General features: G+C 37.9%; 1 protein-coding gene across 9 annotated transcripts in view; it reads right to left on the reverse strand.

Moving 5' to 3' along the window:
* The window catches only part of LOC141394936 (apoptosis-resistant E3 ubiquitin protein ligase 1), a 142,055-nt gene that overhangs the window by 55,240 nt on the left and 61,825 nt on the right, over positions 1–24,990 (reverse strand). For 3 of the 9 annotated variants that reach the window (XM_073970112.1, XM_073970108.1, XM_073970109.1), the window contains exon 2: positions 21,384–21,715. The exons of 3 other annotated variants lie outside the window; for them this stretch is intronic. In XM_073970112.1, coding sequence (XP_073826213.1) covers positions 21,384–21,459 — 76 coding nt within the window. In that variant the 5' untranslated portion in view covers positions 21,460–21,715. Of the gene's footprint in view, positions 1–21,383; positions 21,716–21,784; positions 21,807–24,990 lie in introns of those variants that run through there. 3 more of the 9 variants (XM_073970111.1, XM_073970113.1, XM_073970110.1) reach the window with 3 other exon arrangements.

Here is a 24,990-nt window from a genome sequence, read left to right on the forward strand (position 1 = left end):
ACAGAATCAGGAGAAAATGCTCACCCTGAGTACAAAACTTCTGAGAATTTTATGGGAGAAGGCCTTCAAGCCTACCCTATATAGAATACTCCACACATACCGGGGACATTTTGAAATTTTTAATTGACACAGGATCTAATAAAAATTTTTGCGGCCACCATTTGTCCCGTGGAAGTAAGGTCTTACGTAAACCAATAAGCGTACGATCTGTGGCTGGAAATATAAACCTTAACCAAGTAGTAATAGGACAATTTTTTAAACATATAGGAATAAACGAACCGATAAAATTTATGTCTTACCTAAACTGACAACTTTCGATGGAATTATCGGCGATGATACACTCAAGGATCTGAATGCAGTAGTCGATAGAAAGCGTAACGTTTTAATTTTAAGGAATAACCTACAGATTCCGCTGAAAGAAAAAATGACAAATGAAGCAAATTACATTCTAAATGATGAATTATCTCCTAGGGTTAAGATTGGGATTGAAGGACTAATAAATAGATATAAACCCCTATTCGGACCATTGGATGGTAGTGAACTAGCATCCACTAGTGTACGAGCAGACATTAAGACGACTACAGAAGAACCAATATACACGAAAAGTTACCCATATCCAGTCTGTATGCGAGAAGAAGTAGATAGGCAAATAAATGAACTACTCTCCGAAGGTATTATAAGACCGTCAAAAAGTCCATACAATTCGCCTATTTGGATAGTGCCGAAAAAACCCAAACCCAACGGTGACAAACAATATAGAATGGTTATAGATTTTAAACGGTTGAATTCTGTAACAATTCCCGATACTTACCCCATTCCTGATTTTTCATCTACACTTGCTAATTTAGGAAACACTAAGTACTTTACTACTATTGACCTCACATCTGGCTTTCATCAAGTGTCAATGAACCCGCGAGATATTCCAAAAACCGCGTTTTCCACTGCAAATGGAAAATATGAATTCCTGAGATTACCTTTCGGACTAAGGAACGCCCCAGCTATTTTTCAAAGAATGATAGACGATGTTCTCCATGAGTATATAGGACGAATTTGCTATGTATATATCGATGATATAATTGTAATGGGAAAAGATATTGATGACCACTTAAAAAACGTAGAAACGGTATTCAACAGGCTAAACGAAGCCAACTTAAAAGTTAATCTAGAGAAAACTCACTTCATGAAAACTGAGGTGGAATTCCTCAGTTATATTATTGGCTCAGAAGGAATAAAACCAGACCCGTCAAAGATTGCTTCTATCAAAAATTTATTGCCACCGACGAACTTGAAAGAGTTAAAGAGTTTCCTGGGAATGACTTCTTATTATAGAAGGTTCATTCGTGATTATGCCAAAGTTGCCAAACCCCTTACAAACCTAACCAGAGGTGAATATGCTCAAGTGAAAGCTAGTCAGTCCAAGAAAGTTGTAATATACCTAGACAAAGAAGCCCAATCAGCATTTAATGCATTAAAAAATTTATTAACAACGGCTGAAGTCTTATGCTTCCCGGACTTCGAAAAACCATTTAATCTAACAACGGATGCGTCAAATACTGCATTAGGAGCAGTACTATCACAAGGTGATATCGGAAAAGATAAACCTATAGCATTTATTTCTCGCTCACTTAACAAGACAGAAGAAAATTATGCTACAAATGAAAAAGAGATGCTTGCCATTGTATGGGCACTGGATAACCTCAGGAACTACTTGTATGGAGCAAAAAAAATTCGAATTTATACGGACCATCAACCCCTAACATTTGCATTAGGGAATAGAAATTTTAATGCAAAATTAAAAAGATGGAAATCTAGAATAGAAGAGTATAACCACGAGTTGATTTACAAACCAGGGAAATCAAACTATGTGGCGGATGCTTTATCAAGGCTACCAACTCATGTCAATCATTTATATAACTCCTCCACAGAAACAGCTAGTGAAGGGGTAATTTCGGATTCGGAGGGCACTAAAACTGCAACGGAAAACGACACATCTGAAACTTTATCGGCATCCGAGGGTCAAGATGATGTGTTCTCGACAAGTGGGACTGTTCATAGCGCAGATCAGGATTCCTCTGATTTAATTCCCCATGTGGAAGCCCCAATTAACGTCTTCAAGAATCAAATAATAATAGGAATCGGATCCGACATGGTCGTAGAGAAAAACTCAGACCGAATATTGTAAATGGTATTAAAATTCCGGAAGTTCTATTAGGACTCATGCAGGAAGTCTATATCGACCATTTTTCTGGATTCAAGATTAGGGTTACTCAAAAGTTGGTAACCGACATTACGTCTAAAGAACGTCAATTTTAAATAATCGAATCAGAACATAGAAGAGCTCATCGTAATTACAGAGAAAACAAGGACCAAATTATTGAACAGTTCTATTTTCCGCAGATGATGTCCAGTATTAAAAAATATGTTGCCACTTGTGATGTATGTAATCGATGCAAGTACGACCGCCGACCTCATCGAATATATCGCCAAGAGACTCCTAATCCTAGTTGCCCATGCGAGATCTTGCATATGGATATCATGGAAATTCAAGGACAAAAATTTATTTCGTGTATTGATAAATTCACGAAATTTGCGAAATTGTTTAGTATCCACGATAGATCGTTACTCCAGGTTAGGAAAAAGGTAGTTAAAATCTTACACTATTTCACGGTACCTAAGATCCTGGTCACTGACAATGAACGCAGCTTCCTCAGTCCTTTAGTAGAATCATTTATAAAATCGCTAGGAATCAAGTTATACCTTACACCTACTCAACGAAGTGAAGTAAATGGACAAGTTGAAAGACTACATTCTACGTTAGTGGAAATTTACAGATGTTTAAGGGAGGAATATCCGGACCTGTCAGTTAAGGAACTTGTTGAGATTTGTGTTGATAGGTATAATAACACTATACATTCGGTAACCAAAAAAAGACCGCGGGATGTGTTTTTTAATAGATTTGGGGAAGCTAATTTTGAGAAACTATTGTCCCAACAGAAGAAAGTCAATAGCGACCTCAGGCATTTGCTAAAAAAGACAATGGCTGTTCGCAATACCAGAATGAACAGGAGTAGGCAGACTCCAAAAAAATATAAAAAAGGGGACATTATTTACGTGGCCATTAAGACCATCAAAGGGAAAAATAAAGCTGTCTACAAAAAGGAGATAGTTGAGAAAAATAATAGGGTTACCGTCCTGACGAAAAGTGGAAGAAAAATTCACAAGGAGCACATAAAAAATATTAATAATTAATCAAGCCACTTGCAAAATTAACCGATAATTTTCTCAAGGAAGTTCGGTGAGGGATTTGACAATTTGTATCAAACAAAATCAGAAACGACACAAAATAAGAAAATACGATATGAAACGAAAGTATGATAAAAAAAAGAATATTATAAAGAAATTAATATTTGAAATAAAAAAATGGAAAATATGATGCAATTATATTTAAGAAATTATACAATCAAACTAAAAAATGAAATTGAGAAAAAACAAAATGAATAATTAAGAGTCCTTGTCATTAACAAGAGCATTCCTGTAAGTGGGATGGATAAATCGTACCCTAGTAGGTTGGGGGAGGCATGCCTGCTCCCGACTAAACCGGCATAATACGAAGTCCCCATGGCAAGTTCGAGAAAAAGACATGGCTCAAGAAACCAAAGGAATATATACAACCAAACTAAAAAATGAAATTGAAAAAATAAAATGAATAATAATAGTTAAAAGACATTGTCATTAACAAGAGCATTCCTGTAAGTGGGATGGATAAATCGTACCCTAGTAGGTTGGGGGAGGCATGCCTGCTCCCGACTAAACCGGCATAATACGAAGTCCCCATGGCAAGTTCGAGAAAAAGACATGTCTCAAGAAATCAAAGAAATATATGAAAAACGAAAAAAATAAAATCAGTAAAACTTTATGAAAATGCCTGTATCTACTAGAAAATCGAAAAAAAATTATATTAATCATTTAACACACCTGATTCCTGCCTTATTTACATTGATTAATGCTCTTTCCAGAACCTACACTGCTGATCATGTCTTTTAAACAACTCCTATTTTGGGTCCTTAACCTGTTGACGTTGACGACTGCTGTTCAAATATTCCAGTATAACACATCTGTGGTGTCACTGAAAGTTGGAAATGGGTGGATACTTGACGGAAGCTTCCGCCTGATACACGTGGTTGATCTGGAACCGTACATGAATATAGTGGCTAATATATCGGATATGGTTGAGCGGCACATTCCACCAAGCAACAATAGAGGCTTCATTTTGTACCATCTCTCGAAGATAAGTGAACGGCTAAACGAATTGACGCGCGGGCATAAGAGGCAGGCACGGTCCATTAATTGGATTGGGTCAGCTTGGAAGTGGTTGGCTGGAAATCCGGACGCATCGGACTGGGATGCTATTCTCAAGAGTCAAGGCGATATTGTGGACAATAATAATGAGCAATATAAAATAAATCGAAACCTCCAACAAAAATCAGACCAGGCCATTCGAATGGTAAACGAGATGATAGACAGGCTTAACAACCTAACAATAAATACAATAAACGAAATTCTTGTTGTAAAGGATGAACTTAATGATCTCGTTAGAGCATGTCAATTGGCCAAAAGTGGCATCGTCAATACAAACCTCCTCAATACAGCTGAAATCGAAAGGATCCTAGACGAACTAGAAACGTTACCATATGGAAACATCATAGAAGCCATTGAATACGGAACACCTTCTGTCTATACGAACGGGTCACACTTCCTATACATTCTATCTATGCCAAAAATTGGAAGAAGTGTTTATAACCTACTTATCACTAGAGCGGCCGTTGCCAAAGGAAAACAAATCGACTTAGGTTTCAATAAGGTTCTTATAAATGAAGCGGAAACTTATGGTATCAAAACTGACTGTTTTTCGATAAATAATTCCACCGTGTGCAGTAGATCCTCTGTCGTCAAATTAACAGAAGATGACTGCGTTAATCAAATTTTAAAGGGTGGATCAGCAAAATGCAGATATAAACTTACTCAAGAGAAGATTATTGAGTTACTGGATGAGGATGTGTTATATGTATCAAATTTCGACGGGGAAGTAAAAACTACAAGAGGGCCTGTATTTCTAAATGGAACCTATCTACTTCGACTCTCTAACGAATCAATAGTTATTCAGAATCGCACCTACACAAGTACTGAATCATCAAATATTCAGGCTCTACCCCCCGTTCTCGCCAATATAACCCATGATGACTTACTACTGGATATACAATATGTTCACGAAGTCAGTACCGGCAATATTCATCGACTGAAACAACTGAATACCAGGCTTGATTACTCGTTCGGAGGGAACCTCGCACTTATGTGTACCATATTGATATGTATTGGATGGCTTTGGTACCAACAGAACAAAAAGTTACACCTACCAAAAATACAACTCGAAATAACGCCCGGCGATCCTATGGTCAGCGGGACGCCGACACTTAAGGAGGGAGGAGTTAGCAACATACAATAATGTAACGGTCATTACCACTATCACAAAAATGCCAACGTAGAACACACGCCACCCAAAAGTGCCTACGTTGCACACACGCCATATCACGCCACATTTCATCAGCCAACGTACTTCAGCTAACCAACAGCCAAATATGTATCCTAAGCATCAAACCGTCTACTCAGCACTTGCCACCAACGATCAACGGACAACTGTGGATATTTAATACGATCAGCTTTGTTCGCTGCTGCAGAGCAACTTTAAGTTTAATTATAAAATTATGGAAACGAAAAGACTTAGTTTAGTTTTGTGCTGGACTTAAAAGGAAGGAGTTGATTGACGAAATAAAGATTATAACGTTTTCGGATAATTCGAGTTTTATTTAATACGGAAGAAGACTTTCATAACTTAAATAAATAAATAAATAAATAAATAAATAAATAAATAAATAAATAAATAAATAAATAAATAAATAAATAAATAAATAAATAAATAAATAAATAAATAAATAAATAAATAAATAAATAAATAAATAACTAAATAAATAAATAAATAAATAACTAAATAAATAAATAAATAAATAAATAAATAAATAAATAAATAAATAAATAAATAAATAAATATGTCGAAGCCAAAAAAACATTACTTTAAATATTTTAAGATATTCCTATGGTTTTATGATTGCATTCTCTTTCTTAAGTTTCGGTCATTAAACTAAACTAAACTATCATCTCGATGTGAAGTTGGCTGACGGCGGTGAATATCGTCATACATCGTCAGCAATAAAAGTCTAAAACAAGTTTTACATCATTATTAAATTTTTGCTAAGATGAACTTCCAAAATTTTTTGACTAAATTACCCTTTTTACATCGAAGCCTCAAACAATTGGAGGCCTATAACCGCGAATGTTGATGAGATACGAAAAAACGGCGAGACACGTGTCTTCTCATTATACCCTCAGCATTTATGCTAACGAGGGTAATATACACTTTCATACGGGCAAAATGTGCCACATCGAAATAATGGTTTTAGACCCCAAGTATGTTTGGACGAAATGTGTTTCAGACAATTTGGAGTAGATTGAGCAATGTCCAGCCGTCTGTCTGTCTGTCTGGCTGGCTGGTGCGCACGATAACTCTCGAATGGATCAACTGATTCGGTCCAAAATTTGGCTTTCGTAATATTTTGCCCAAACTTAGTTTAAGTTCGAAGATGGGCTATATCGGTCCACGTCTTTCGGTACCTCCCTCACAAAAGTTCGAAAATGTTCGGAAAATTTGTGCGCACGATGGCTGATTTGATCCATACTTTGCACATCGTGAAATTTCTATCAGACTTAGATGAGGGTCCAATATGGACTCAATCGGTCCTCTCCTTCGGGTACCTCCCACACAAAATTTCGGATAAGTTCAGATTAGAACCTCCTCTCGAATCGCTTTGATTTTTGTTGCAGCAATTTGTATTCACGGCCCCCCATACGACGGTACAAGTTTTATCAGGGGCAAGTCCATACTTCCTGAGAAAATAGCCTGAAAGGTTCAAAAAACCCTATGACACCGTGTGTAGTGGTTGGAGCGCAAGATAACTCTCGAACGGATCTGCCGATTCGGTCCAAAATTTGGCCTTCGTAATATTTTGTCCAAACATAGTTTTGTTGAAGCGATTTGCATTCGCTACCTCCACTACGATGGTAAAAGTTTTTTCAGGGGAAAGTCCATATTTCTTGGGAAAACCGACCGAAATGTGTAAAAAACCCCTATGTCACCATATGTGGCGGACGGAGAGCACGATAACTCTCGAACCGTTCAACCAATTTGGTCTTCGACTTAGTTTCATGGGGCAATACCGGTCCACAACTTCCTGTACTTCTCCCCAATATTTAAAAATATAACTACAATTCTAGGACGATATCACTTGAATGGGGCAACCAATTTGGTGCAAACTTTGGATCTCTTAATATTTTGTCAAAATTTTGTTTAACTTCTAAAATGGCCCATATTGGTCCTCCCTAATGGTACCTCCCCCACAAAAGTTCAACATTTGTGTTTAAGTGCAGTTAATTCCTAATCCATATTTTTGTCGGCAAGTTCAATGTCCAAAAAGACCACAAAATTCTGAAGAGACCTTAAATACATTCGATCTGTCCGTAGGTGAAAGTTTTACTTCACATTGGCTGAGGGTATATATCTGTCGGCAAAGCCGACTGACACTTTTTTACTTCTTTTTGGTTAATGAAACATGACTCAAAAAATTACACACAGTATATGTATACAAAATGTCTTCGTCGAATACTTCCCCAACTGATGCTGACATAATTTCGGACATAAATTCATTTATAAATAATTTTATGAAATCATGTCCGGGCACCGAAAGCATTACCTTGACAAACTGTGTCTGAAAATCGAAGCTTCTATTTCAATTCTTTATACACTCTAGTAAATGTTAATGTAACCATTATTGTCCGTTCACAAATATCTATATATGTATGTATATATATGTATGTACAAGTGTATGTATATACATATATAAATGCATGTGCATTAGGGCCGAAAATGAAAATGATGTCACAATAACCGGTTATACCATTGCAATTAGAAGTTTTTTTTTTATTTTCGTTTACTATATAGGGTGGCAATAACACAATAAGTCAACTATTTTCTGCTAACGATGCGGTAGGGAGGAAAAATGTAGTTAATAGGTTGCGGAAAGGGACACATTTCTTTGTTCTTTAATAAACCAGACCTTGAATTCGTAGCTCTTAAGGTTTCTCGATTACAAAATATTTCCAATAAAGAATCATGAACCGTAACGTAATACAAGATCATAATTCACAAGGACTTCTAATAGACAATGAGGTCTTCTAACAGAATACGATATCTTCCAAAGAGAAACATAAGCGATTTTATTTAAAAATCCACGAAGTGGTTTAAGTTACACCAAGAGGTTTTTCTAAAACTAAGTAGTATTTTCTCTGTAGAAATCTTAACTGTCGGCTTTCTCCAATATAAGCCTTTGAAGAATGTAGTAGTACATTATTGGCGTATTGTGTTCTATCGACAAAGAAAGAATGAAAAGCAAATAATAACAATAAAAGGAAATGCATTACAGGTATTTTTTTTTATTTTGGGTTAAACAAAAATTATCCATGTTCATTTTCCTTCCCTTCAAATTAACGTCGTTTTGTTATTGAATGAAAGCCAAGTTTTATTTTTGTTGACTTTTTCTTAGCTGGAGCATTGTGACTGTCCCACTACAACAAAATTCATCCATTAAAAATACAAAAGCGTTTATTAAAAACCGTTTTCGGTGATAATTATTTTTGGCACAATGTTATCTTGTAAATGTTTTTTTCTTTTTCATTTTCTTTTAATGAAAATGCATTCCAAAATTAAAAACACACATTCACACATTTCTTCAGCAATGACACTTTGGACAAACAAGAATGACACTAACATGTGAAGGGGAAAAGCTGGAAAAAAGGAAAGGCATTGAAAAGCGTTTTCAGAACAGAATTCCTTTACTTTCTTTTGAACAAATGTTTTCCACATTTGTTATGAAATATTATTCCATAAAATATATTGAAATTTTACTCCTTCCTTGTCTCCATGAGTGTGTGTTTGTGTTTTATGTGCGAAACACTATGACGGACAGCTGTCTGTCAGTCATGAGTTATGTAAATGTGGTCGCTCGAATATGGTCTGTCAGTACATAAATGTATGAATATTTACCTTTTTAATTTATTGTATATGCAGATACGGACCAAACATCCACCCACACCTCTGCTAACCACATGATGTCCTCGAACCATACCCAGCAAAATGTTCGGTGTTAAAGGCTTAATTATATGAAGTACTTATAGAAGGCAGTGAAATCGTCTCATAGATGACCTTAAGGTCTTCTTATAGAGGACCTTAAGGTCTTCTTATAGAGGACCTTAAGGTCTTCTTATAGAGGACCTTAAGGTCTTCTTATAGAGGACCTTAAGGTCTTCTTATAGAGGACCTTAAGGTCTTCTTATAGAGGACTGTGAGGTCTTCTAATAGAAGATCACAAAGTTTTCTTATATAAGATCGTGGGGTCTTCTCATAGAAGATCATCTGGTCTTCTCATAGAAGATAATAAGAATTTCTGATAGAAGACCATGAGGTCTTCTCATAATGGTCTTCTATGAGAAGACCTCACGACCGACCATAGAAGACAATGAGGTCTTTTTATAGAAGACCATGAGGTCTTCCTATAGATGACCATGAGGTCTTCCTATAGATGACCATGAGGCCTTCTTAAAGTATACTAATTATACTTATAGAATATCATGAGGTCCACTTATAGAATACCATGAGGTCTTCTTATAGAAGACCATGAGGTCTTCCTATAGATGACCATGAGATCTTCTTAGAAAAGACCATGAGGTCTTCCTATAGATGACATTGACGTCTTCTTATAGAAGACCATGAGGTCTTCTTATAAAAGACCATGAGGACTTCTTATAGAAGACCATGGAGCTTCTTATAGAAGATCTTGAGGTCTTCTTATAGAAGGCCATGAGGTCTTCTTATAGAAGACCATGAGGTGTTCCTATAGAAGACCATGAGGTCTTCTTATAGAAGATTATGAGGTCTTCTTATAGAAGACCATGAGGTCTCCTTATAGATCATGAGGTCTTCTCATATAAGACCATGGGGTCTTCCCTTAGATGACCATGATGTCCTCTCATGTTGTCTTCTTATAGAAGACCATGAGGTCTTCTTATAGAAGGCCATGAGGTCTTCTTATAGAAGACCATGAGGTCTTCTTATAGAAGACCATGAGGTCTTCTTATAAAAGGCCATGAGGTCTTCTTATAGAAGACCATGAGGTCTTCTTATAAAATGCCATGAGGTCTTCTTATAGAATGCCATGAGGTCTTCTTATAGAAGACCATGAGGTCTTCTTATAGAAGACCATGGGGTCTTCTTATAGAAGGCCATGGGATCTTCTTATAGAAGGCCATGAGGTCTTCTTATAGAAGACCATGGGATCTTCTTATAGAAGATCATGGGGTCTTCTTATAGCAGACACTGAGGTCTTTTTATAGAAGACCATGAGGTCATCTTATAGAAGACCATGAGGTATTCTTATAAAAGACCATGAGGTCTTCTTATAGAAGACCCTGAGGTCTTCCTATAGATGACAATGAGGTCTTCCTATAGATGACAATGAGGTCTTCCTATAGACGACCATGAGGTCTTCCTATAGATGACCATGAGGTCTTCCTATAGATGACCATGAGGTCTTCTTATAGAAGACCATGAGGTCTTCTTATAGAAGACCATGAGGTCTTCTTATAGAAGACCATGAGGTCTTCTTATAGAAGACCATGAGGTCTTCTTATAGAAGACCATGCGGGTTTCTTATAGCAGACCATTAGGTCTTCTTATAAAAAATCATGAACCATGACTATTAAGACCATGAGGTCTACTTATAGAAGACCATGAGTTCATCTTTTAGAAGACCATGAGGTCTTCATATAGAAGACCATGAGGTCTTCTTATAGAATACCATGAGGTCTTCTTATAGAAGACCATGAGGTCTTCTTATAGAAAACCATGAGGTCTTTTATAGAAGACCATGAGGTCTTCTTATAGAACGCCGAGAAGTCTTCTTATAGAAGACCATGAGGTCTTCTTATAGAAGATCGTGAGGTCGTCTTATAGAAGATCATGACATCTTCTTATAGAAGACCATGAGGTCTTCTTATAGTAGACCATGAAGTTTTCTTATAGAAGACCATGAGGTCTTCATATAGAAGACCATGAGGTCTTCCTATAGAAGACCATGAGGTCTTCTTATAGAATACCATGAGGTCTTCTTATAGAAGACCATGAGGTCTTCCTATAAAATACCATGATGTTTCCTTATAGAATACCATGAGGTCTTCTTATAGAAGACCATGAGGCCTTCTTATAGAAGACCATGAGGTCTTCTTATAGAAGACGATGAGGTCTTCTTATAGAAGACCATGAGGTCTTCTTATAGAAGACGATGAGGTCTTCATATAGAAGACGGTGAGGTCTTAGTATAGAAGACCACGAGGTCTTCTTATAGAAGACCATGAGGTCTTCTTTTAGAAGACCATGAGGACTTCTTTTAGAAGACGTTGAGCTCTTCATATAGAAGACCATGAGGTCTTCATATAGAAGACCATGAGGTCTTGTTATAGAAGACCATAAGGACCTCTTATAGAAGACCTAAGGTCTTCTTATAGAAGACCATGAGGTCTTTTTATAGAAGACCATAAGGTCTTTTTAGCCCGTGGGGGATTGCTAGATCCTCTATCGGGACCCTCCCATTGGCGAATTGGGGACGTTCGACTCGCTAAATAAACGAGTCGGATACCAGGGAAATAAAATACCTGGGGGTGACCAAAAACTAGCCTAAGGCACTGCTGCCTGTGCCTTAGTATCACTTGAAGGCGGAGGTTGAGTGAACCGGAACGGCTATCATTGAAATACTATCGGCGCAGTGGCATCCACATAAACGGCGATTAAACGGCAGCTATTATCCCAAGCGTCTGTCCTCCATGTTAGGAGCGGCTTACATATCACTGCTAGTCTGGAAGCTTAGATGGCAGCCCCATCCCAGAATCGAGTGCATCAGGGTAATCGCCTGGTCACTTTAAACCCCATGATTACAGAAACCACAAGTGGCCCTATGTTCCACCTAGGAACCTGGATATTAATAATAATAAGGTCTTTTTATAGAAGACCATGAGGTCTTCTTATAGAAGATCATGAGGTCTTCTTATGGAACACCATTAGGACTTATCATAGAAGAACATGAGGTCTTCTCATATAAGACCACGGGGTCTTCCTATAGAAGACGATGAAGTCTTCTATAGATGACCATGAGGTCTTCTTATAGAAGACCATGAGGTCTTCTTGTAGAAGACCATGAGGTCTTCTTATAGAAGATCATGAGGTCTTCTTATAGGAGACCATGAGGTCTTCTCATATAAGACCACGGGGTCTTCCTATAGAAGACGATGAAGCCTTCCCTTAGATGACTATGAGATGATCTCATAGTAGATTCGTTGAGTAATGCGTTGAGTAGATCACTATGTAAAGGTATCTGATTGGAAGCGGTTATTGGGGAATAAATAATAGTATTATGGTTTAACGCATTGAAGTCCGTAGGTTTGACTCAAGAGCAAATTATCATGCCATGGGTCTACAGAGCTATTAACCCTGTCTAATTCCTCAAAAATAGAACGTTGATTTTTTTAGAGTAAGAACTTGAAGTTCACACTTAACTAATAATTTTGTAATTTTAATAGATTGCTTTTCAACATAATAACCTAGGAAGGACAAAAATGACAATTAAGAATGAACCGTTCCATTAAACCTTTTTCCATTGGTGCTAAACTATTAGTAACTGTGTCGGTTTTAACCTATATACATAGCATGAATGGACACACACTTTGTGCTCCCAAAATAGTTTGTTAAAGATATAAATTGTATAACAAATGACGATGTGTGATATGGAAAAGTTATTTGTTTAGAAACCAAACCAAACAAAAACAACACAAAAAAGGTCAGTGCAGCACATGTCAATGGTGTCAAAGGCGTTAATAAATTTTACATAGCTAACGATAAATTTTGAAAAGTTAAACTATACAAGTAAAATGTCCTTCCGTTATTATATAAGGGACACACATGGAAAATACGATTTTTATATATAAATACGGTTATGTTTGTATGTGAAATGTGATGTTGTATTCACTGTCCGATTACTTATTCTTTAGTTTCAAATTAGTTTGTTTTGACCATGTGTTTAATAATGTATGGGAAATTTACTTAAACATTAGCCCTCCATTCTTCATCTAGATAACATAATATTTTTCTATGTATGTATAATAGTATGTTCACATTTAACCGGATTTAATAAATCCATTGGGGTTCAAATGTCAACTCAATTGCTTATACGTCAAATAGAGACTGAACTCCTATTTAACCGATCTTACCACCTTTTTTTGGGTGCCACCGTAGTTCAATGGTATGCACACCCGCCTTGCACGCAGAAGGTCGTGGGTACGATTCCCCGACCAGGCACCATCAAAATTTTCAACCCCTCAGTAATGTTGGCGACATTTCTAGAGTATTTCAGCCATGTAAAACTTCTCTATAAAGTGTACGTCCCATATCATTGAGCTTATATGAATCGGTGTGCACTCATTGATATGAGAGAAGTCTCCCCTTGTCCCGTCTGGGATGTTTGTGGAACAATTATTATTACAACCTTTTTCCACGCGAGGAATATGCAGATTTCCGCCACAAAATCTACAGCCACTCTGTTCACCACATGGACAGGGCAGTTTGGAAGAGAATTGAATGTCGTGGTCGACGGTAGTAGAATTCCGACCACAAACTGCCCCAAAATTTTAGGGGTCACATTCGACACTACTTTCAAGACGTGCGCGCACGCCACAGCTATCTGCGACAAACTGAAAAGTAGGAACAAGGTCCTCAAGTCCCTAGCCGACAGCACTTGGGGTGCAGATAAAGAAACCTTGTTGACCACATATAACGCGATAGGTCGGTCTATGGTAAGCTATGCGGCGCCAGTTTGGTCCCCGGGATTATGTGATACGAATTGGAAAAAGATTCAAACCTGCCAGAATGACGCCCTGAGAACAGCGACAGGGTGCCTCCTCAAGTCTACATGAGGAGGCAAAGATTCTTCCAGTAAAGCAACACAATGAGATGCTTTCGTTGCAGTACTTGCTTGGGGGTTACCGTGAGAGCCATCCCAATCACCATTTGCTGGCTAGGCCCGACACATTCAGGCATATAAGGAAGGATATTCATTCTCTAGAGAGGGAGGTCAAACAATATAGGAGAGAACCCCCAAATTAACAGGCATATCAAGCAGGTTTAAATACTATTCACACGGATGCAGTTGCTAAGGTCATAAGCAAATAAAGTGTGAATAAAGTCCTCGAAATACATCCCCCATCTATCGCAGCAGAGGAGCGTCAGCTGCCACGACAAACTAGAGAAGTTTTGGCTCAACTACGCTCGGGATATTGCAGTCGCCTAAATTCTTATTGGGCGGAAATCGACCGCGCCGAGCAAGACATCTACCCAGTATGCGGCATGGGCCCGCACGTCGCAAAACACCTTTTCAACTGCCCAGCCAAACCTACTCATTTAACTCCAGTGGATCTGTGGTTACATCCCATCGAAGCAGCCACTTTCCTGGAACTGGAGATAGACCCAGAGCCAGATTGAACAGAAGAACGAACATACAAACATAATAATAAACACTCTTACAACAACAACAACTAAAATCTTCAAGAAAATCTTAAAGTGGATGCCACCCTTACATGGGGGCCTTTGGCAAAACGTGTGCTGTCTGTTTTTTGCAAGGAATGTTTTGTACCTGTTATAATGTTTTGTTCCGTGAGTGCTGTTCTATAGGGGTTACATAAAAACCTATACCGAAAAATTTCAGCAATTTGGGTTTGATATTGAGGCCACAACCTTAAAAATACCGAAAATCTTAAGGTACCGTTCTATGGTGACTATATAAAGTCGTGGACCTGTACCGACAAATTTCAGGATGAAAGTTGCATACCCCCAAAGAAGAAATACCAAATTTCAGACATTTCGGGGGGATACAGATGCCAAAACTTCAAAATACCGAACATTGGGAAACGTTGACTATACCGACAAATTTCAGTTGGAAAGTGTTATAGCCCCAACAACAAATTTCGGGTGGAAAGTGTTATACCCCCAACGAAGGCTAAATACCAAACTCCAGCTATTTAAGTGGTACATATACTTACTTACTTAGCTGGCCTTTTACAGAACATTTGTTCCATAAGCCGAACTAAGAAAAAATCTCCAATCCTCTCTGTTTGCTGCTGTATTTTCCCAATCTGGGATATGTAGCTTTGTGATATCTCGTTTCACTTGTTCGCTCCAACGAAGCTTTGGCCTTCCAGATCTGCGAGAACCTCCATGCGGCCCGTATTTATACGCCTTTTTAGCGGGTTCATCATCACTCATTCTTATAACATGGCCTAGCCATCGCAATCGTTGTATCTCGATTCGTTCAACTATATTGATGTCATTGTATAGTTGATACAGCTCGATGTTCATACGACGCCGATATTCGCCGTCAACACAGATTGGCCCGTAGATCTTTCGAAGAATTTTTCTCTCAAACACACAAAGCACTGCCTTATCTGCTTGAGCAAGTACCCATGCTTCGGAACCATACATTAGCACGGGTAGTATCAGTGTTTTGTACAGTGTTATTTTTGTTTGACGAGAGGTGGCTTTATTCCTAAACTGCTTACTCAGCCCAAAGTAGCATCTGTTAGCCAACACTATTCTTCTTCGTATTTCACAACTGATGTTATTTGTTGTGTTTATGGCGGTGCCGAGGTAGACGAAGTCCTTTACTACCTCAAAATTATAGGTACCAACATTCACAGATGGTGCGGTGTTTATGGACATATTACGCGTCGATACCATCAACTTGGTTTTTACGCCGTTTACTGCCAGACCAACTTTAGCAGATTCTCTTTCGACTTTTGCAAAGGTGTCAGTTACTTCCTTTACCGATCGACCCATGATGTCAATGTCGTCGGCATAAGCCAGTAACATGTGGCTGTTCGTGTATATCGTTCCATTTCTTTTGACCTTCGCGTCTCGTATGACCTTTTCCAGCAGGATGTTGAATAGATCACACGACAGGCCGTCTCCTTGTCTGAAACCTCTTTTGGTAGTAAACTCTTCGGAGAGGTTCTTTCCAATTTTAACTGAGGATCTCGTCTCAGTTAATGTCATTCTACAAAGTCGAATGAGCTTTGCAGGAATACCAAAATCAGACATGGCTTGGAACACCTTTGAACGTATAGGGCTGTCGAATGCTGCTTTATAATCGACGAAAAGATGGAAGGTGTCGATCTGCATTTCTTGGGTCTTTTCCAGGATTTGTCTCAAGGTAAATATCTGGTCAATGGTGGATTTGCCAGGTCTAAAGCCGCACTGATAGGGTCCAATAATTTCATTGACCATAGGCTTTAGTCTCTCACACAATATGCCAGATACTATCTTATATGCAATAGGGAGCAGACTTATGCCCCTATAATTGGAGCACACAGTCTTATCACCCTTCTTGTGGACTGGACATAGGATGCTCACGTTCCAATCGTCGGGTACGCGTTCTTCCTGCCAGATGGTGCTAACTAGCTGATGCATACACCTTATCAGCGTGTCGCCTCCGGTTTTGAACAGCTCGGCTGGTAGGCCATCTGCTCCTGCCGCCTTATTATTCTTCAGCCGGTTTATTGCTGTCCTTACCTCATCTTGGCTGGGCGGTATACATTCAATACCATCATCTGGGATTGGATCTGTTGTATCTTCGCCGTCTTCACTGCTATCGGATACCAACAGTTTGGAAAAATGTTCTTTCCATATCCTGAGCACACTATCTGTATCAGTTACCAAATTACCTTGTTGATCTCTACAGGACGATATTCCTGTACCAAAGCCATCAGTTTGATGCTTCACTCTTTGGTAGAATTTTCGGACTTCGTTCTGCCTCCTGTACATCTCCATTTGTTCACACTCCCTCTTTTCCATTTCTCTCTTTTTCCTGCGGAAAAGACGTTTCTCCTCTCTCCTTTTCTCCCGATACCTCTCTCGTGCGCTACGCGTTGCTACTGATTGTAAAGTAGCCCTATATGCCGCATTTTTTTCTTCGGTAGCAGCACGGCACTCCTGGTCATACCACGGATTCTTTGGTGGAGGTCTCTGGTATCCAAGTACTGATTTTGCGGCTGTTTGCATGGAGTGGGCAATATTTTGCCATTGTGCTGATATGTTATCGGGACGAGAAGCGCTATCATTAAGCAATTGGGTCAGTTGAGTGGAATATGCTGTGGCTATCTGTTGTGTTTGCAGCTTGGCGATGTCCAACTTTCGTGTTGTGTCTGTCCGTGCTTTATTTGCAACGTTTAGACGGGTACGTACCTTTGCTGCAACGAGGTAATGGTCCGAATCTATGTTTGCTCCTCGGAACGATCGTACATCCAACACGCTCGATGAATGTCTTCCATCTATCACAATGTGATCAATTTGATTTATTGTTCTTTGGTCTGGAGACAGCCAAGTGCCCTTATGAATATCGAGATGCTTAAATCTGGTACTGCTAACTACCATGTTTTTTGCCGCTGCGAAGTCTATCAGCCTCATTCCATTGTCTGATGTTTCACTATGTAGACTGAATTTCCCAACTGTTTGTCCAAAGATATTCTCCTTTCCAATTTTGGCATTAAAATCGCCTAGAACAATTTTAATGTCATGGGCAGGACAACGGTCATATGTTTCTTCTAAGCTCTCGTAGAATATATCTTTGGTCTGTTCGTCCTTGTCTTCGGTTGGGGCATGAGCGCAGATAAAGCTGATGTTGAAGAATTTTGCTTTAAATCGAATTGTAGCAAGTCTTTCATTCACTGGGGTGAAGCTCGAGACCAGATGTTTTAACCTCCGACCAACTACAAAACCGCAACCAAACTCATGCTTTGTGTCATGGCAGCTATAATACAGTGCGTCACCTTTAGGTGTTGTTGTGACATCTTTCCCAGTCCATCGTATTTCCTGTATGGCAGTAATATCGGCTTTGTACTTTCCAAGTACGTCTGCCAATGCGAAGACTGCACCTTCTCTATAAAGAGTGCGAACATTCCAGGTGCAGATTCGCAGATCATGGTCCTTAAAACGTTTGCGGGGTTCGTCAACTTTAGAGGGGTTTGTTTTTCTTTTCTTTCGTTTTTTCATAGTAGGCTGTTTTTTTTCTAGGGGAGGGTTACTAACCCGACGCCCAAACCCAAGTTTTTAACGTTCTTATGGGTGAACGCGCGGCACATGTTAGCTCACTACCTTTAACGGGTGTTAAAGGCAGTTCCCCAGGTGACACCACGGGGAGGTCAGTGTCCACTTGAGATGAAAGAGGGACCAAGATAAATCCTGGGCTTTGCCATGTTAAAACCGGTCAGGACCGTTCCTTGGTATCTTCCATCCCCTACGTCACCCAAGTGGTACATATATATACCCTTAAAATACCGAAAATCGGAAGGTACCATTCTATGGGGGCTATAAGAAAACGTTGACCTATACCGACAAATTTCCGGTGGAAAGTTGTATACCACCCCAAAGACTAAATACTAAATTTTAGCCATTTCAGGGGTATACTGAGGCCACAACCTTCAAAATACCGAAAATCGGAAGGTACCGTTTTTTGAGGGCTATATGAAGACGTGGACCTATACCAACAAATTTCAGTTGGAAAGTTATATACCCCTAACGAAGACTGAATACCAAATTTCAGCCATTTCTGTGGGATATTGAGGCTAAAACCTGCAAAATATCGAGGGAGGTATAATTCGATGGGGGTTATATCAAAACGTGAACCGATATAGCCCATTTTTAATACCAAACATCCTAGGAGTAATATAAACTTCTATACCAAATTGTAAAGCTCTATCTTAAAAATTGCGAGCTGTATCTTGATTACGACAGACGGACATGGCTGTTTCGACTTGGAATTTTATTCTGATCAAGAATATATGGGGATTTCTGAGTGAAATCGGACACTTTTTCAAAATGAGGTTTTTGATTTCCTTTGGTACCTCCATTTTTCCTACGGTGTCATAGGGGTTTTTTGCACCTTTCAGGCTATTTTCTCAGGAAGTATGGACTTGCCCTTGATGAAACTTGTACGTCGGCAGTGAATAAAAGTTGTTACAACAAAAATCAAAGCGATTCGAGAGCAGGAAATTTTGTGTGGGAGGTACACGAAGGTGTGGACCGATGACAACCTCATCTAAGTCTGGTAGAAATTTCACGATGCGCAAAGTATGGACGAAATCGGTTGCTCCCTTCAAGAGTAAGTTGGGCACAAATTTTCCGAATATTTTCGAACGTTTGTGGGGGAGATTCTGAAAAGAACTTAAACTAAGTTTGGACAACATATTAAGAAAGACAAATTTTGGAACGAATCAATTGATCCGTTCAAGAGTTATCGTGGGCTCCAGCCAGCCAGACAGACGGACGGACATGACTACATCAACTCCAAATTGTCTGAAACGGATTTCGTCCAAAGATACTTGGGGTCTAAAATCATTATTTCAATGAGGCTCATTTTGCCCGTATAAATGCTGAGGGTATAAATAGCCCATTTAACCCACATGTAAAATCGAAAGCCCAACGAGAACGACCCCAACGAAAACTTTCCAATTATTTTGATTTTTTGTCAAAAGGTAGGGTTTATTGCGCTGATTACGGAAACGTATAATTTTCATGGGCGGCGGGGGCCGGTTCGCCGGTTATTTGACCCGAAAAGCCGGATTTAAAACCGGGTTAGACCGGATTTCTAAACCGATTTCTGCAAAGTGGGTATCGTTTGAGAGCTTATGAAAATACCTAACACATGCCGCTGTTATTTTAACCGTTCCGCGTCATGATCTTCTTAGGCGGCTTACTTCTTCACATGTGTAATTTGAAGAAGTTATCTCAAGAACGGTGACTCCTATTGAAAAGTCATAAAGATCCTTCTTGTAGACAATTTTTAAGCCTACAACTCTTACTTTAATCGATTTCTGATAGGTTATATCGTTTTTGAGAAAAATAAAAAAAAATGAATAAGGCCTCCAAAAAATGACCTTTGGCCCTGAATAACTTCGTTTTAGGACCTTACTTCTAACGGAGAACCCTAGCTTTCCACCAAAATTTTGCTTTGTGGGAATTTCGGCTATTTACCCCTTATATGCATGTCTTTTTTGACTGTACTAGTCAAGTCCAGTACCATGGAAAGGATTGGATGAAATTATTGTACTGGATGAAATGCTAGTGGAATAACTAACTGAATTAGGGGGACAATTGGATGGGATTGTGAACCCGGAAGAATTGCTAGTAGAATAACTACTTATCTCTGATGACGACTGGGTAAATATTCCAAACATACAATTTTATAAGAATGTAAACGCATTCCTCGAAATTCGAGTTAATAGGTTTGTTAGCTTTTAAAAAACTTTCTTAAAAAACTAATTTTTCCTTGCTCGTTATCATGGTAGAACAAATACAAGGTAAAGTTAATACTACAACAAATACAACTCGAACAACAACCACAAAGGAATATGTTTTTGTTTGTAAACCTTAGTGTCAACGTAAATGTAAACAAAACAAGGAAATGTCTATAAATTATTGGAATTTAAAAAACTAATAATTTTTCACATTTGGTTTAATATTTGGGAAAACATGAATGAAAATTCGTTACATTTTCAATTTGAATGTTTCCATATCATTCCACTAAATGCATAATTTCTCGCAGAAAGTGGAATTCTTGCAAAAATGTTTCGGGTCGCTGGTAATTCATTGAAAAAAGAGAAGATGTTTCAATCATTTGCTTTTGAAAACAAAAAAGCACATGTTTATTAGGGCTTTATTCTTTTCAAGTTTAAGAAAATACCACACATATTAACAAATATTGTACCGCCTCTATAAGCGGTGTTTTAGTGTGCGGCATGTCGTTCGGACCTGGAGGAGGTTCCATGTCAATGATATGAAGCCGTCTTGATGGGAAATAGTTTTTTTTTGATGAATAAATTTGTTCTTCAAAAATATATATCCCTAATATACATCGAACATAGAAATAAATACATAAAATGTCGAATGGAATTTGACACTAACACTACAACCCAGTTCAGTCAGCTGGGTATTGCTGCTACCTTTTCTTGTTCTACCATGGCTCGTTATATTACCTATAGTAATCACAAATGTTTCACAAATATCATTCCGTATGTGTGTTTTGTTGTAAAACAAAATTATATATCACCTGTAAAATGGTACTTACCCGATGATGACGATTGCGAATGACGCATTGTTGTCGCCATGGCAATTGAGTTGATTTCCGATTCAGGTGACCACATGATTTCGTTGTATCGTCGTCGTCTTAGATTATGGTAACTTTTAACACATACACTAAACACTTAGAATAAATAAGTCGGTCTGTGTGTGTTGAAACATTTGAATTTATATCTTGATTTGGGAGCGCGATTTATATATATTTCGGTTTTGTAAAAATTCAAATGAAAGTTTTAGTGAACATTGTTACGAGTCGTTGTTCTTTTCTTGGTTTGGTTTAGTAGACCCCTTGATTAGGACAAGATTTTTATTGCCAAATGCCTTTTATGGAAGCAATGAAAATAAAATTTCATATTTAAATATTTATAAAGAACAAAAAGAAGGAAACACCTGTGTCAGAAACGTAGCCGTAGGGGAGGGGGATGCTGAATTAAACTTGTGCACATAATATTTTAGCACAAGACTTATATTTTGTCGGAAGTATCCCCCTTTAAAAATGCTACGTCGATGGCCCATGTTTGTCCATATCTGTTTTATTGTTGTTGTTGTCTTTTTTGGAAAGTTTTTACCTTTTACCACCATTTCACACTTTGATACACTCTTGGCGAGCAATTCAAGCAAATCCTTCCTTTTTGAATGTTTTACTCCATTTTTGCCAATTGCAGTGAAATACTAAAAGATAACTTTCGTAATCTGATACAGCAACTACAACTACAATAATCGGAATGCTGCATTATTACCACAAAAGAATAACAGAATCATTTACACGTTCCAAATGAAAGCAAAAAATTATTCTATAAAGGATCACACAATCACATTTACACTTTAACGTTTGGAGCTAAGAAGAAAAGATTAGATTTAAGGATGCATGTACTCGTATTTTGCCGACATTACCTTATTTATGTTTATCATACAACGCACGATAGGTAATTTGGACTGTTTTTGAGGCAAAAAAGTTGATTTTGCAACTTTTAAGAATGATAATTTTTTAGTTGGCATTGAAAAAAAAAACATGTCAAAATTCATGAATATGAATGACATTTTAAAAACAACCGTCATAAACGCAGCTTAAATTGCACTCAAAGTCAGTATTTTGAAAAAAAAAACTCAAAAAGTAATAAAAAGGAAATAATAAGTGATATTTAAACGTGTTTAAAACCGCTGAAATATAAATATATATAATGGAAAAGATTGGTGATTGTGCGTATAATTTGTTTAATGTACAAAAATAATTAAAACAACGAAACTCTACAATATTTGGCAAAGTCAACAAAAATTTTCGAAAACTCGTTTTTATATAGACTTTTACTAAATTGGCCGTATTTGGCCGTGATTTTGCCCCATAGAATACATTATTTGAAGTCTTCTGCATTGATATTACTAGGTTTCAAAACGCGATTTTGCACGTTTTTTGATATATACTACTTTTCTTAGGTTACGTCTCAATAAAACATCGAAGACTTGTAAAAGTTTGGTTTGAGGAAAAAACGAAGAAAAATAATAATAAAATAAAATAAAAAAAAAACTCTAAACGAGAAAATTAACAATAAAAACAAGTAAGAACAGACTATAGTCGGACGGGGCCGACCATGTGATACCCTATACCACTATCCCTGTGCACTAGCTTTCCGGGCTAGCTGTTATAAGATGTGCATTAGAAATTTTACCAATTTTCACACAAAAGTTTTGATCAATTTAACCCGCTAAATATTATCCGATCATACCGTTGACTTGCACGCTACTTCTTCATCTCAAACCAAAACTACGTTTAAAATTTCGCGCCGATCGGACTATTATTGCGACCTACAGAGCGGCTACAAAATCGAGCAAAAATTTTGTTTTTGGTCCATTTCATCCCTTTAACATATCACGATCATCGCCAAAAACTAATCAGTTCTATTCTGGTCCAAACCCGACCTCCATACTAAATTTCGTGACAATCGGTCCATAATTGCGGCCTCTAGCTTGATTACAATTTTTAATGGACGGACAGACGGACGGACGGACGGACGGACACACATCGCTAAATCGCTTTATCTCGTCGAGATATGAAGTTTGGTATACCACATGAGGGGTCTACGACGAATATTTCGCGGCGTTACATGAATTTTTGGGAAAACAAACTTATTATACCCTTTTCCACATTGTGGTATAGGGTATAATGATACTGTTTACAATTTCCTTGCAAGTAAAATATATGATAGCAACATATTGGACGATGAAGATGCTCTATTAAAGGAACGAGTCCGAGTGTTTTGCAAAAATTTGTCGGTAAGATGGGTAAAATCTCATCGGAAGATAGATGTTTTTCGCAAAAAAAAATTAAGATTGGTTAAACACGGATTTTCTTTTAAAAACAAAAACATCACAAAAGGGCGACCAAGGAAGGAATATCAATCAAAATCGGAAAGAGGAAAACGTAAGGATGCTGAGACTTTATCAAAAAATTTTGGCCATGATGCAAATTTGCTCATATGTGCGGCTACAACTGCTGCGCGGATTCAGAAAAAAATGATATGGCACATGTACTAAAAGAAGTCATTGCTTCACCAACAAGACCATCAAAAATGAGAAAGTTTTCACGAGCGGCGGAAAGTACTATAGTCAGGTACACTGCAGATGAAGCATTAGCAATTTTTCTTGAGAATAATTTCACAAAGGATCAATATATTAATATTAGACGGGATAGTAAAAGTAAAAACTGCGACATTTATCCATTATACGAGGGCGGTTCGGAAACTTCTTAGCCTATCAATGAAAGAGAATAGTTAGTTTTTCAAAAATATTTTTATTTTTCAATATAATCTCCTGAAACTTCAATACACTTAGTCCAACGCTTTTCTAGCAGTTCTATCCCTTGATTAAAATAGTTTTCCCCAAGGTCTTCAAAATAGTGGTTTACAACTGTAATTGCATCTTCATTTGAGGTAAAACGCTTGCCGGCAAGGATTTTTTTTTAGATTTGGAAACAAGTAAAAGTCACTGGGAGCTAAATCAGGAGAATAAGGTGGGTGGTCAAGCAATTCGTACTTTAATTCGTTGATTTTAGCCATTGTTAAAACACTCTTGTGCGCTGGTGCGTTGTCTTGATGAAAAATTATTTTTTTGTGTTGTAAGCCAGGACGTTTTTCTCGAATTTGTACATTTAATTGATCCAAAAGGTTGCAATAGTACTCTGAATTTATTATTTTACCCTTTTGCAGATAGTCAATCAATAAAATACCTTTGAAGTCCCAAAAAACCGTTGCCATAACCTTACCAGCCGATTGAATTGTTTTTGCCTTCTTTGGGGCACTTCCTCCAGCTTCAGTCCATTGTTTGGATTGTTCTTTTGTCTCTGGAGTATAGTGGTGGATCCATGTCTCATCAACAGTTATGAAACGACGCTTGAAATCCATTTTATTTCGCTTAAAACGATCCAAACAAGCTTGAGAAATGTTCATTCTTATGCGTTTTTGATCGACTGTTAACAAATGCGGCACCCATCTTGCAGAAAGCTTTTTCATCTGTAGTTCTTCATGCAAAATTAAATGGACTCGATCATTTGATATGCCGATGATATTAGCAATTTCACGCACTTTTATTCGTAGATTATT

This window comes from Musca autumnalis, unplaced genomic scaffold (assembly GCF_047663935.1).
Source record: "Musca autumnalis isolate F117 unplaced genomic scaffold, ASM4766393v1 scaffold_2, whole genome shotgun sequence".
Lineage (NCBI taxonomy): Eukaryota > Metazoa > Arthropoda > Insecta > Diptera > Muscidae > Musca > Musca autumnalis.